The sequence below is a fragment of the Fonsecaea erecta genome (genome assembly GCF_001651985.1).
Source record: "Fonsecaea erecta strain CBS 125763 chromosome Unknown Scaff1, whole genome shotgun sequence".
In the NCBI taxonomy this organism is placed as follows: Eukaryota; Fungi; Ascomycota; class Eurotiomycetes; order Chaetothyriales; family Herpotrichiellaceae; genus Fonsecaea; species Fonsecaea erecta.
The window spans coordinates 632,625-647,149 of NW_017387244.1; the positions used below are offsets into that span (position 1 = coordinate 632,625).

Below are 14,525 nucleotides of genomic sequence, written 5' to 3' on the forward strand. Positions count from 1 at the left end.
AAACATGATCTCCTCCCCCCACCCCCCAGTGATTGAAAAATATTATGTATATTAACAACAACCATGCCTTCCGGCAGGAGGCGAACAACAACGCAAAAGGGTTCCCCCGAGCCCGTTTGTTGACCTTGATTTATGACTATGACGGACACTCTGGATTCGCACTCGGGCACTCGTAGGCATTGCAGGCAGTATCGCTGCAAGTACCGGCGATGAATTGGGCGCTGTCGATGCCCGGGGCAGCGACTACCGTGAAGCCCGTGTAGAGGAACTGATGGCACTCGCCGGTCGCGTCGTTGTAGTTGAAGCCGTCACAGAAGCCGTTGTCGTCGCACTGCTGCAGGCACGCCGCGAAGTTCGGTTGCGGGAGGATGTCCCAGTTCGGGTTCCCGTCATTGCCGGCCACTGGGATCAGCTGCTGGCCGCAGTACACGGTCCACTGACATTCGCCGCAGCCTCCGCCTGAGACGGTCGATTCGCCGGTCGGGCACGTGGAGAGTGAAGAGGTGGTTGTGGTGGTGGTGGTGGTGGTGGTGGTGTGGTGGTAGTTGTAGTTGTTGTCTTAGTGGTAGGGGTAGTGGTTGTAGTTGTTATCGTAGTGGTAGAGGTAGTGGTTGTAGGTGTAGTCGTAGTGGTTGTCGTTGTTGGAGAAGTTGTCGTGGTTGTCGTGGTTGTCGTCGTCGTCGTCGTCGTCGTCGTGGTGCTTGGAATAGTGCTGGTGGTGAAAGTTGCTGTTGTAGAAGGGAGCGTCGCAGAGGTAGTAGGAACAACTGGGAAGGTCCAAGTCTTCCATGTGGGCTCAATTGTAACCTGGAAGAAACGGTTAGCATCGTCCAGAATATGTAGGGATCAATAATGCCTGCCGTGATGGTTTTGGGCACCTCAATACATGAGCAGGCCGTCTTCTGCTGATCCGAGGGGAGATGCTCTAGCTGCTGCTGCAGCGAGTTGAGCGGATTGGGGGGACCGTTTGGGGGACCGTTTGGGGGACCTCGCGAACGCTTGTGCGACCAGGGAGAAGAGTGGCCAGACACCGTGACGGTGACAGTCACTGCCGGCTCAGGGAAACGGTCAGCACAATACTGCAAAGCCGGCGCATAACTGGCCAGAGCAGTGTATTGAGCGTAGATGCCGGCATCACAAACCCAGTCCGAGCCAAACCAACCGGCAAAGGCTGGGCTTGAGAGTCCAAGGACGGCGAGACAGAGCTGTTGGCACCGCATTTCGAAGGGTTGGAAACAAGGACCAAAAAGCTATGCTGGAAGGAAAACACTGTATCCTTGGGGGTATCTCTTTAGCTATTATACAAACACAGCACCTTGTGGGAAGGCCAACACGCCACGCAGGGGTCACTAGCACAGAGTCCTCCTTACACTAGAGTATGACTAGCCGCTATGGTGACCGCATTTGCGCGACAGATCGTTCTCGTAGACGGTAGACAGTTGCAGTGATATGAGCATGATTCAGGTGGGCAACCCGTAGCGTCCAACCCCGGGAAATCAGACCTGGATTGCCGTTGTGACTTACCTCATGAAGCCGCAAGGCTGCAAGTGGTTTCCGCCAGTGCCTGATTTGGAAACCGAGGCTGACCTTGTGGATAGACTCTAGACCGTTTTGAAGCTGGCGAAGGGGCCGAAGACGCCGGATTCAAATTCTAATCTCGCATCGGAAGATTCCCATATTCACTGTCGAGTCGAGGGTTTTGCGTACGAGGGCCAACAATGCCCCCTTTCTGGCAAAGAGATCGGCTGTTGGGTTACATTGTCTGGTTATAAGCGCAACTTTGAAACCGAGTGTCAAAGGTTCTTGTTCGAGAAGGGTGCTCACATCTTACCGTTATTGTTGCCATTCGTAGGCAGGCTGAATGGGCTCTCCCTCGATTCAAGTACCTCCTGCGACGTCAATCAAATATAGCCTTTGGGTCGCATAGCTTAACAACTGGAGCCACGATGAATAAAGCTAGCCACTATACCACGGCCTGTTCAGCACAGGGATAGTCTCATCAGAGTATCGACTCTCAGAAACACCCATCTTGCTCCTTTCGAAAGGGGAGCTATTCTTGCCAATTTCATCCAAGCTGATCCGTAATGAGACTTTGCGAGTCTTGGTGTGAAGCATATATTCGTTATTGACATCTGTGCGGCGGGCAATCCTTGCTTTAGAGACGCTGGCTGCCTTTGGTCTTCTTGAATATGTACGAAATCCCACCACCTCCAATCATTTCCTGGTCAAGGTTGACCAGATACTCAAGACAGCTATCATCAATAGCCGACATGATCTGGCTCCTCAGCTCCGAATCTGCATGTTTCTGGCTCAGCATCGAAGTGTCCACGTGCCTGTATTGCATCAGTTGGTGCTTCTCTGCCTCGAGTTCTGTCGCGAGTGGTGGCGTGTCGTTGCTCAAAGCGTGCTTTGCTGTAGTCCACGAGCTGGCTGAATACTTTGTCGACGTCAGGCTTGTCTTTGGAGTGACGGTTTCCAGCTCCTCGTTGTCAGACCCTTCTTTGTGATTCTCACTAACGGATCGAAGAGTCTGTTGTGCGCCATCACCTTCGTCCTGGAAATTGTCCTCCCGCCCCGCCCCTTCACATCCACAGTCGATCAAGTCATGGGTTCGGAGTCCCTCACCCTCGTCTAAGCGAAACAGATCCTTCAACTCTTCTTGACTGAAACTTGAAGTGCCCCCTTGGGCTCTTGTCGGCTCATTTGAAGCGGATGATACCATGTGCGATCCGCCTTGCATGATGCTGTCCGCTAGCGCTCGCTTGACGAGCTGCCTTTGCCAGATACGCTCTTCCAAGCCACCTTTGATGAGAAATCTGTAGATCTTACAGTGTCTCTTCTGGCCTTGTCGATGGATGCGCGCGATTGCTTGATCATCCGTCGCGGGATTCCAGTCCACATCGAAAAGGACCAGGCGACTTGCCCCAATCAAGTTGAGTCCGACGCCCCCTGCCTTCGCACTCAGAAGAAACAGGAAGCACTGGGCGGGCGTTGAGCGGTTAAACTTGTCCACCAGGGCTTGTCTCTTTTTCGCGGCGACCGAGCCATCAAGCCGAAGAGAGGACAAGTTGGAGTTTGCTGCCAGTTGCTGGATGAGGTTGAGCGTAGAGGTGTAGTTGGAAATGACCACGACTTTTTCATCAGTAGTGGTGCGAATTTGTTGGAGGAGTTGATCGAGAAGACGGATCTTACAAGACACGGAATTTTGATACAGCCGTGACAATCCATCGGGAAGCATTTCGTTTAGGGTGACAAGTGACGACGAAGGGATCGACTCATCGTTGCCATGATTGGGGTCCATCAACGCTGGGCTGTTGCAGAGTTTCTTCAAAATGGTGATCAGCTGAAACGCCGTTTCCTGGCTGCGCAACGCACTATGGAACATGGGTGAACGAACAACATTCCGGTAGATCTTGGCCTGGGCTGGTGTCGGTTTGCAAAAGAGGACATATTCCGTTTTCGGGGGTAAGAAGTCTGCCAAAATGTCCGCTGTTCGTCGTAGGATGAAGGCCGACGTGGCGCGATTCAGTTCCTCGCTGGCATCTTGTCCGCGCTCAACTTCCGCCGGTAAAGCATCCGGTTGACGGCTTTTCACAATAGGCTTCTCAAAGTCTCTGCTAAAGCCTTTTTGAGATCCCAGACACCCATCGTTCACGAAATTGACCATGGCAAAGAACTCGCCCAGGTCGTTCTGTATGGGAGTACCCGACAGAATGATCCTCCGCCTCGTGTTTAGCGACTCAATAGCTTGAGCGGCTTTGTTCTTCATGGTCTTAAGACGATGGCCTTCATCACAGATGACAATATCGATCGGCTGTCCCTTAGCCAGATCATCGGCGACTGTCCTCAATCTTTCATAGCCAATGATCATAACCTGAAAGACTTTCCCATCGAAACTACTAAGACGAGTCTGTTGATCTTCGAACTCGAGTACCCCCAACCGGTCGGAGCCGAGCCATTTCCTAAATTCTCGCTTCCAATTCCGGATGAGGGATACAGGGCAGACAATGAGAGCTTTCTTGATCACAGGTGGCTCCCTGAAGACTGGATTTTGCCGCAACAAAGTCCATAGGAGAGCGATCGTGGTCAACGTCTTGCCAAGCCCCATGTCGTCTGCCAGGATGCATCCATGGCCGTCGAAATCACGCAGCCCCATTACGCACTCATAGAGAAACTGTACCCCCTCTTGCTGGTGTGGCCGCAATTTTTTGCCAATAAAAGGGTCTAAAACCACGTCCACGATTTGTCGACCTTCAGGTGGGCTTCTGGGTCTCTTGAAAACCAGTGCCCCGTCTGCGTGAGGGTCATGCCGCGGGGTCGGCGATTCACCCAGGCCTTGCGGAAGGATAGTTGGCTCCTTTAACGGCTGTTTAAATGCACCGACACGGCTGACCAATGAAGGATGTCGCTTCTTGGCCTGCATCTTCTCTTTCTGCATTTGAGCTTTCATCTGACTCTGTATGCTTGGCTTTGTTTGTTGGGTTTCGGAAATTTCCGCGGATACAGGGTTAGATGCGGTTTTGTGTTCGAGGTTCGCAGGCTTGGATTTGGAGCCAATGATCTCCAGGAAGGCATTCTTGCTGATTTGGGATTGGACCTCGACATCCTTTCCATTGATGGTCAGGGTTGACTCGGGCAGCAAAGGAGCCGAGAAGGAAGTGCGGCCGATGCTCTTTCCGGACTTGGTATACAATGTTGCAAATCCATCTCTAACGGCGAGCACACCGTCATCCGTCCAAGTCTTGTTCTTCTTGTTCGTAGGAACACGCCTGCGGAGGCCATCAGTGGCAGGTATTTCCTGGCTCTATAAGCTGCTTACCAGAGGATTGAGAAATAGCTTTCTATGCCGTCCGACCCATTCCCTCTCTGGATCAGAACAGGACTCGGAGGGTTGGCGATGGACCTGAGGGGTTGTCTTTCACCCTGATTGGATAGTGTCGTCGCTTCTTGATGATCAGGAGGACTCAGCTTCCTCCGCTTGGCAGGAGGTATCCTCTGATCAGGGATTTCGCCATCGGCAACAGGTTTATGAATAGTCAAGGGCTTGAAAGGCTTGGAAAACATCGTCTGTCGTCGTATTCGCAGAGGTGGTGTCAGCTAGACTGCGACTCTGGAGAAGAGAAATAATAACGCGCAGCGCGTCCCCTGATAACGCGTAGCCACGTGGGCGGGCACTGCGGGGTCCTAGTTCAAATGACGGAAATTTGGTCACAAGCAAAACACCACGAATTCACACGAAGGAAACTTTTACTGTAGCTGTAACGGTCGACAGTCTTGCCTTGGTCATATTCCGAGCCGCCTCATTTGACGCCATCATGGCCTCAGCTGCTCATCGTTCGTCCAGACCACTGGAGGCAGCTTGGTCTTAATACTGTTTAGGCATGGAGGGCAGTTTTGGAGCTCCCACCCGAGCTGCCACTCATCCTCTGAAACCAACCCGGATAGAGTCAAAAGCTTCTCACTCTAAGGCAATCTAGGTATAGAGAACAGAAAGCCCGGAAATAAATATGTCAACATAGGAAAACGATGATCATATTTCAGGGTGGCATTGAGCCTAGCCACGCAAGTGCATTCGTATATGGATTCTGAACCAAAGTATAACAATAAGCCTGAAATCCAGTCTCTCCCTTGACGATCCCTCCCTCACTCCCGTCTCGACGCCCATTGTTTAAAGAAGCCATTGTTGAAACACAAAAAGAAAAGTGTACGCCGTAGTAAGGGTTTAGTCTTTCATCCTTGAAGCTCAGGGCATCATCGCGCTGAATCGGCGCCGTCTAAGAGCGAGCACCTCGTCCACGATGGAATCCAAGAGCTCCGTTGAATCGGTCGTTGAATCGGTCGTTGCATCGGTCGAGGAGGTGGATGCATTGCTCGCGCTCGTAGTCGATGTGCTTCTAACCGTGTTCGAAGTTGTGCTCGCGGCAACAGCTGGGGCACCGAGCGCCACACCCGAAGTTGTGGTAGTATCACTCGAGCTTGTCGATCGCTTAGTAGTCGAAAATGTGCTGGAAGAGGTAATCAGAGCAGCCAGTTGTTCGAGAGCCATCAGGCTCGAGGAGGTCATGGAAGTGCTAAAGCGCGAAGACGCCGAGGAAGAGGTCGCCGGATCACTCGAGGTCGAAGTTGTAGTCCTCCCCGAATCACCAGAGGTCGACGAGGTTGTCGACCTGTCCGAATCACCGGAGGTCGATGAAGAAGTAGACCTGTCCGAATCACTGTCTGAGTCACCGGAGGTTGATGAAGAAGTAGACCTGTCAGAATCACTGGAGGTCGACGAAGAAGTACTCGTAGAAGCCGCTGCCGCCGAAGTGGTAGTCGTTGTGACTGCAGCATTCCCAGCTATCACAACAGGGCTGATCGAGACAGTGCTTGTGCCGCTCGACGACGAGGTCGAAGTAGTGGTCAGAGTTGATGTCGCCAGTAGTGTTTCCATTGTCGAGCCAGTGGTAGTCATTGTCGACAACGAAGAAGTTGTAACGTCAGCAAAGAGAACCGCGGTCTCAGAGGTGGTCGTGAGCACGGACGTTGTTGTCGGGTCCACCGAGGTCGAGGAGCCGGAAGTAATGGTCGTGAGCGTCAAGGTTGAGGATGCATCCTCAATCAGAAGCTCCAACCCAGCGACAGAAGAGGTCAAGCTGATGCCAGATGTGGTCGACGATGTAGTAGCGCTCAAAGAAATGCTGGAGGTTGACGCAAAAGCGTCATCAGCTAAATGCGAGGCTGAGCTGGCTGTTGTTGTCAGAGTCGAGAAAGCCGAGCTCGAGGTCGTGGTGCCAGCCACGGTGCTGGTGGTCGAAGATTGGACATCGTTGATATCTGTGGCCAACGTGAAGGGCGTGCATCCTTCAGGAATGATGAGATCCCAATATGCAAAAAGCGTTGCGTTTGCGGAGACGCAGAATTGGGCACTGCCAAAGCCAATGGTACCTTTGGTGATGTCCACATTCCAGCCAACATAGGCAGCCGGAGCATATGTGCCATCGTCATTGGTCTTCCGAACGGGTTCCGTCAGCCTGTCGCTATCAAAACCCACGTGGCCAGATTTCCCGCTAAATCCAAGAACTTGGGTCTGCTCGTTGAAAACAAAGGCCCAGGCATCCTTGATATCAGTAACAGCAATGGCCACAGTTCCCGAGAAGCCCAGGTAGCTCGCCGTGGTTTGGCGTCTGAGCCTCGATCCCACACTCGATGTCAGCGAAACCAAGAAGCTGCCGTCACCGGGGACTCGGCTTGGGGCAGCATCTGCCGTGACTGCCGATGCGGTGGTCGAAGATGTTGACGTCGCTGATGTAGTTGAGGCCCTAGTGGTTGTAAAAGACAATGGATCACCGAGCAACACAGTCGTTGACGATCCCGATGTCGTTGTTGTCGAAGTATTTTCGAAAAGTACGACCGACGACGAAGAGGTGGACTGGGCAGTGGTAGTGGTATTTGCAAATGGTGCCACCGATAGCAGAGTCGAAGAGCTCCTTATCAGCGGCGTTGCTGAATGGGCAGTGGGGTCTGGTGTTGGCGACGCCGTGACCGTGACAGCGGTGCTTTCCCATTCTCCCCAGCTGCCAGAAGGGTCTTGTGGAAACCATCCTGCTCCACCCGGAAGGCCGCCATGTTGTCCTGGCCCGTTTGCACCTCCATTCCACGCAGGCCAACTCTGACCAGGTAGTGAGTTAGGATCATTGACGCGCCCCCAACCTTGACCAGCCTCGTCACAGGCCGACAGTCCAGTAGGAAGCGGACAGAAAGTGATTGTCCGAGTCTCCTTCACTCGGACCGTCACCTCAGCATTGGTCCAAGCGGTGGCGATGCCAACAGAGGCGAGAAGAAGGGTTGGAGTCAGCATGATTAGCATGAAGGAGTGACTGAAAAGGATGAAAAAGGAGTGGACGGCACTTGGTGCCAAACGGGGACAGCACGCAAAGAAGGAGAGAAGAGAAGATGATGGATTGGACTGAACTGAACTGCAACCTGAAGCGACATGTGGACGAGGATATATAGAAGAGCAAGACTCACAAAGATGGCATATCCATATCGCGTCAAGGAGGCTTTCTCCGCGTTCGCCAGAGATGGGCATTAGGATGGATTTCTGGCAGATAGCCTCATTTACCTTGTGCGCAGAGTTCATGGACGATATCAGCTTCGTAGTCCTAAAAGCAGGATAGTAGCTAACGTAAAAATTCCTTTCTGGCTGTATCGATACCTATATGCTTCGAACGTTTTCTACCCTTTTCGGGCCTGGTGGAAGTGAACAGGTCTTCAAAGGGAAATTTGACGACGAGCGACGCCAGGCGTGATTCAGGGGGCGGGGATGGCAGAGCAGTATAATACCGTAACAGGTTAGTCCAGTGACACAGTGGCGGCAGGATGGCGTTCAGCCTCGTCCCATAGAGCATAAATGTGGCGTTCGCTTTACTGCAGCGCGCCTCAGCCCTTCATCTTATCCGGTAGATCCCGAGACGCCACTGTCTGCAGGCAGTTTCCAAATTAGAGTTGTCCACTTTCACATGCCATCGACGAGGCCCGGTGATTGCTCACTTTCGTGGCACCAGAGTAAGCTCGCCAGGCTTTCGCCTGGATCTTGTATCCGAGCTCCGCGTCAAATCTTTTGCCGATATCAGCGCGGGGAGCCGAGCTAAGATCCGTTGTGTGGTGAACTTTGTCTCTCTATCACGTCAGCCCAGAGAGCCACGACGCGGGTATCTTTATGCAGTGGCACTCCATCCCAAATTCGCGTGCGATCCTGTCTGCACAAAGCAGTTTGGTAGGGCAGTCTACAGACGAGATCATGCATAGCACAGAAAGACCTTGAAAACTCGGGTTGGTCCACGGCCTTATCCAGGAAGCCCTAACATGGTGGAGCAAATAAACCGCTGTGATGATCGGCACATCCTGTGGGTCCACGATCCTCGCTGTTTATCGCAACGCGACACGCATGAGAAATGAGGATGGATCGCGTCTTACAGATGCAGCTGCGTGTTTAAAGGCCGACTTCTTTCATAATGACCCTGGATTTCCGACCAAATAGCTACAGTACGTACAAGTACAGGATCTGCCGCAGCAAACCGATAGAACTGTAGATCGCCCAATCTAGCCTGCATCCGCAATTGTGCCCTCTCCACCTTGCCTATCGCGCTGTCAGACGAACGCGCTTCCTGGTGTCTGTGCCAAGTAGAAAGTCACTTCGAACAGGTCATGGGATAGGAGGACCGAGGCAAGCAAGAACAAGAACAGGGCCCATGGCAGTGACAGCCGGGAGGTCAGGAGGCTCGCAGCCATATGGGTCAATGGTGGACATGTGGGTGGGAAATTGCTCCGCTCAAGACGACCTCTCAAATCTGCGGAAAATCCGACCATTGGAGCGCTTGAGATATCTTTGCATGTCTCGTTGACGACGATGTCGGCAGGCTTTCTGCCCAGCTCAAGCTGATTATTCTTCGTGTCGAGTTCGCCCTGCAATGTTTGTACCAGCGCCCTCAGTTCTTGGATTTCATCCATGGCCAGATCAACTCTCTTCTGTAGAACGAGCATTGGGGACTGCGCCGAGTTGGGAGCTTCTGGCGGAGGGGTGCATGGGGAAAGAGTAGCCCGTCGACATGGAGAGTCGGGAATATCAGAGCGGAGTTTCAATGGTGAAAGTGGATGTCGCCGAGCGGTAGGAGACCTGCTGGCCCATTCGGGCCTCATCCGCCACACGGAGAATGGCGTGGTGGGTCCAGACGCTGCACCCAATATGTCAGCCGGTGAGGTGGGCGACAGAGCCAGGGTCCTAATTTTCCGGGCGCCGAGTGGCGTGCCACAATGAGCGATACTGCTGTTCAATGGGGTTTCGCATTCCCCTTCACATTTCCATTTGATGGCGCCAAAAGTGGAGCGGAGGACTTTCATCAGAACCTCCTCGCTTCCTGCAGCAGTGTCGATTGATAAGGTGAGTGATGGCATGGGTGATATTGGCGGCGTCCCATGGCTCTTGAGGAGTTGTCTCAAAGCAATCTTAATGACGGGCAGTAGGTATGTCGATCCCCAGTCCTCAATTGCTTCGATCCATCCCTGAAATTCTTTGAAAGCGATTGTGTCATCGAGATTGAACCGGGAGAGTTCTGACATACAATAGCGGCCGTCAGCATCAACGTAGTGATAGTAGATAAGAGCGTTGGAGTTGTTGATGGCGCAAGAGAAAGATATTGGCTTTTCAAACACCGGGCGAGGGCTGGTGCATTTTCTGAACAAAAGCTGGAAGGCCCGGACGCAGTGAGCGCCAGCAATTGCACACTGATTCCTGGCAGACTGTATCGCATCTTCCGACGCGGTATTCACCCGTTCAAAGACCATGAACGGACAGTAGGTGGTTGTTCCAGGAGACACGGTGCCCGACTCGAAATCAACGATTGTCCCAGTTGCAGATGCGCAGTTGGGCAAAACCGACAATTCCTTCTCATTAAATGCTTGAGTGGTGAAGCCAGTGAGAAGGCCCGGTCGAGGGACAGGCAACTCGAACAAACTCTCCTGAGCCTTGACGGCCCGTGGGGGAAGTGCCTCTCGGTTGAGCTTGGGAGCAAGCGATCGATGGAGGGAGAGGTTGACACCAGTCGATGGGAGGATGTTGGGAGGAAACACCATTGACGATCCGAATCCCTTGTTACTCGCAACCTGTTTCCGCCATTCTGCCTCCTGGTTGTCGAATCGGTCAAGTTTCTGCAGGCATGGCTTCAACCTGTCAGAGAAAGGACGTGACAATTCGGACAGCTGGAGATTATCGGTAAAGATGATCCGAAACGCACTGAGGACAATCGTTCGAAAGTCGGACCATCTAAGGTGACTACCGTCAATAGCTCTCAGCAAGGACACTTGCGTGTCTGGCAACGGGCTCGAGGTCTCCATGGTTGCGGACAAAGCGTGTAAATGATGCACTCCAGGTTAAGGTCAAAAGTCCGTCCTTGGCTGGCTGGCCTGTTCTGGAGGTACTGTGCACGGCCGACCTGGAGGAGGATGAAAGGATTTTTGGGAGATCCTACCTGGTAATATGTCAAACCACGTGTATGGCGCCTGTCTTTGTGACAACGTGCGGGCGCCTATGCAGGAGCAAACTCTCGAGGAAACGTATCAAGTCTCAAACAGTGCTAATAGTTAGCCAGGCCACTGGCACTTCACCGCTTGCTCGAACTGCATATCTCCAGGAATGCTAGACCTTTCCCGCATTGCTAATCCCGATTGAGAGGCGGGACAGTAAGGCGTAGTCTCAGGAGCTTCAGAGCTTTGGCCATGGCCACGAAAACTTCGGGCGCGTAGACAGCCTCTCATGGGTTGGATGTTCTCCAAGCAGTCGGAATTAAGGGGCTATTAGAAAGCCAGGAACGGAAGAAGGTCGCCTGACGCTGGAACCCCATTTGTGGTAATGAATCGTGCATACTGTGGCGGGCGGCTAGAAAAGGGTGGGCGGCTACAAAGCTCTTCAATGCCTCACCATCTTCAAGGGGCAACAGTTTTCAGGGATCAAATTCACAAGGGTATAATTTGTCATCCCTAAGGAGGATGGACTATTCCTCGTGTCCATAAAAACGATCTAAGAAGTGACAAGACTGTCAGCTCACTCCCCAGATCAATGATGCGACATGAAGGACGAAAGTTGTGACACGGAGGCACAATGGCCGCCGAGAGCGCGTCCCACGAATAAAGTAGGTAAACCGAGAGATATGCGCTAAACCAGAACAGGTTATAGCTTCACGCAATCTTACATGATGCTCGCTCTGCGCTGGTGGCGCCTCCGCATTCATTCATCGCTTTACCTAAGCCAGAGATGACTTCATGCTCCCTTCTTGGTCTTCGTGTGAGATCCTAACGTGTTGGTAATGTTTAGAATGTATGGCCTGCGTCCGCGATGCCATCGTCTTGGTGGCAGCTTTGGTTGCCCACGCCTCCACCTTTGCACTCACCCGAGTGAGCCCGCTCAACTGAAATGCTCGAAGCCGTTCGTGTCAGCTGCACCTCTGACCATGAGCTTACTGATGTGAGGCGGTATCATGAGATATTGGTGTATCTTGACTGGGATTCGACGGCCTGAATCCCCTCGCTGCATAATATTGGAAAAGAGAAGTGTGCAAGGACTCAGCCCGGCATGCTACAAATAGCCTTACCTCTCCGGCTGCCAGTACAGCGGACGGCGCATCACTTCTTGACACAACCTTCTTCCAGTCCCTGTTTCTTGCTTGTCTTTACTACTGACACATCATGGGAGACGCAGGGGAGACAAGAAGCCCTTTGCGGATCGCAATCATCGGAGGAGGTATAGGTGGACTGAGTTTTCTACTAGGGCTCTTGAGACACTGCGACCGACGCGTTATCAAACCACACCTGTACGAAGCTGCTCCTGCATTTTCCGAAATCGGCGCCGGCGTTGGATTTCTCCCCAATGCAGTTCGAGCCATGTGTGCCATCGACCCGAGAATCTACGAATCCTACAGCCGAATTGCAGACGAAGCCGAAGCGGTAACAGTCGACGGCCGAGAGATGTCAGTCTTTCTTAAATTCTACATGGGCATGGACGGCAGAGGAGGGACGAACACGGCAAGAGCTTTGGAAAAGATATGTCCAGTCCACAATGACAACAAGTTCCGCAATGTCCACCGAGCGGCTTTCTTGGACGCGATGGTGGACCTCTTGCCTGGTGGCTTCCAGGGAGGTCTGGTCAGCTTCAATAAAAGGTGCACTGATGTGCAAGAAGACGGAGAACGTGTCAAGGTTCACTTCGCGGACGGCACCTCTCAAACCTTCGATGCTGTTATTGGTTGCGACGGCGTCAAATCGCGAGTGCGGAACATTTTACATGGGGAGCAGGAAAAGTATGAACCACAATTTACCGGCAAATATGCCTATCGAGGACTCCTCCCAATCGAGGATGGCATCAATGCTCTAGGAGAGGACATGGCAATGGCCCAGGCTATGAGCCTTGGCTATGGAGGCCATCTCGTCACGTTTCCAATCGAGCAAGGCAAGACGCTCAATGTCGTCGCCTTCCGAAGTGCCTCGGAGTGGAAGTATGGCAGCAACTGGGTTGTTCCCGCCACCGTTGAAGACGCTCTCGAAGACTTCAAGGAGTGGAGCGAACCGGTGAAAAAGCTCCTGTCTATGCTGAAAAAGCCAGATAAATGGGGGCTCTTTGATCTCCCCCCTGCAAAATCCTTTGTCAAAGACGGCAAAATTTGTCTCTTGGGTGATTCCGCCCATGCTTCTACACCGCATCTCGGCGCAGGGGCGGGTATGGCTATCGAGGATGCTGCTGTTCTCAGTCGACTTCTTGGAGCAATCAAAACGCCCGACGCATATCAACTCGTCAAGGTTTTTGCGGCATACGATGCAACCAGGAGAGAGCGTGATCAACGGCTCGTGGCCGAAAGCAGGAAGGCCGGTATGCTCTACGAGTTTGAAAGACCTGGGGTTGGGGATGATCTTGACCAATTCCGACATGTTTTGCGGCATCAGTGGGACTGGGTTTGGAATTTAGACATGGAAGCTCATTGTGAAGATGCCATTAAACTGATGCACCAGCTAGATAGGGGCAATGCCTCCGTTTGATATATCAACTACGGTAGTCGTGAATATATGACCATAGTCGACTCAGTTGATATCTTTCTACAAGTCTTTATGGACTGTATGCATATTAGACAGATTTTACTCCTTGCCACTTCCCAAATTCTCCTGGATTGTTCCTGCAAATGTTTATCAGCCCAGCGGAACAACGATGGTGTGATAGGGAAGGTGTCTGACCTCCTACTGCTCCTTGTTCTGTGAATTGCTTTCCGATGGCGCCCTTGGACGAGAAGGGACCGCCCACGGCCTGTTATTGGAAGTACAAAGTCAATATTGCACCCTACACTTTGCAGAATGTGCCGTGTGCCTGGAACGCGAATTGACGCATCTGGTCTTCCAGATCAGGCCGGTGCACTCACCTCACCGACACTGCCGATGGCCCCATCAGCTATAATATGCTGTCATCTTGAGTGTTCTCCGCTCTTGGATTTTCCAGACTCACATGTGAATTGCTTGCCTACTGCGCCGTCTTTGTCAAAGATAGGCTTCTTGTCTCCTTGCATTTGTTCGGCGGCTTGCGATTGTGAGTACATTGGTCAGACAAACCCGCTCAAACCCGACATACCCGATTGTGCCGTGCCGCCTGCAGTTTATATATTGTCAGTGATCGGTCTCAAGTGGTGCATTAAGACTTGACAATGGAAGTCACTCACCCACTGAACCCTCAGGCGTGAAGTGCTTTCCCACCGCACCGCTACTACTGAGCGGACCACCAGCCTTTTCTCCCATTTGTCCAACGGCTGCCACTCGCGGTTAGCCTGCGCCGGAACTCACATAGCCTCACGGCAGAGGCTCGTCGAGGAACAAGTCAATCTTACATCCCTCTGGCTTGAACTGAGAGCCAATAGAACCCTTGTTGGCATCAAGTGCAGACTTATCTTGATCCGACATTCCTGCACTGTTGTGAATGAATGCCAGCGTCTTGAGGTAACCTTAACTCACTG

At 52.5% G+C, this 14,525-nt stretch overlaps 6 protein-coding genes across 6 annotated transcripts; 2 read left to right on the forward strand and 4 right to left on the reverse strand.

Moving 5' to 3' along the window:
• Positions 1-136: 136 nt before the first annotated feature.
• AYL99_00207 (hypothetical protein) lies at positions 137-1,220 on the reverse strand (the record flags this gene model as incomplete). Its single annotated transcript, XM_018831723.1, has 3 exons — positions 137-412; positions 442-807; positions 879-1,220. 3 exons carry the CDS (start codon positions 1,218-1,220, stop codon positions 137-139), a joined length of 984 nt encoding a protein of 327 aa, XP_018697602.1.
• Positions 1,221-2,155: 935 nt separating this feature from the next.
• Positions 2,156-5,064, reverse strand: AYL99_00208 (hypothetical protein; the record flags this gene model as incomplete). Its single annotated transcript, XM_018831724.1, has 2 exons — positions 2,156-4,769; positions 4,820-5,064. The coding sequence occupies 2 exons, from the start codon at positions 5,062-5,064 to the stop codon at positions 2,156-2,158; spliced, it is 2,859 nt and encodes a 952-aa protein (XP_018697603.1).
• A 734-nt stretch (positions 5,065-5,798) lies between these two features.
• AYL99_00209 (hypothetical protein) lies at positions 5,799-6,959 on the forward strand (the record flags this gene model as incomplete). Its single annotated transcript, XM_018831725.1, has 1 exon — positions 5,799-6,959. One exon carries the CDS (start codon positions 5,799-5,801, stop codon positions 6,957-6,959), a length of 1,161 nt encoding a protein of 386 aa, XP_018697604.1.
• A 2,173-nt stretch (positions 6,960-9,132) lies between these two features.
• On the reverse strand, positions 9,133-10,875 carry AYL99_00210 (hypothetical protein; the record flags this gene model as incomplete). The annotated part of the gene is made up of 1 exon (XM_018831726.1): positions 9,133-10,875. The coding sequence occupies one exon, from the start codon at positions 10,873-10,875 to the stop codon at positions 9,133-9,135; it is 1,743 nt and encodes a 580-aa protein (XP_018697605.1).
• A 1,347-nt stretch (positions 10,876-12,222) lies between these two features.
• On the forward strand, positions 12,223-13,566 carry AYL99_00211 (hypothetical protein; the record flags this gene model as incomplete). Its single annotated transcript, XM_018831727.1, has 1 exon — positions 12,223-13,566. One exon carries the CDS (start codon positions 12,223-12,225, stop codon positions 13,564-13,566), a length of 1,344 nt encoding a protein of 447 aa, XP_018697606.1.
• Positions 13,567-13,662: 96 nt separating this feature from the next.
• Positions 13,663-14,472, reverse strand: AYL99_00212 (hypothetical protein; the record flags this gene model as incomplete). Its single annotated transcript, XM_018831728.1, has 7 exons — positions 13,663-13,700; positions 13,759-13,828; positions 13,941-13,969; positions 14,024-14,095; positions 14,147-14,164; positions 14,235-14,321; positions 14,400-14,472. 7 exons carry the CDS (start codon positions 14,470-14,472, stop codon positions 13,663-13,665), a joined length of 387 nt encoding a protein of 128 aa, XP_018697607.1.
• Positions 14,473-14,525: the final 53 nt, after the last annotated feature.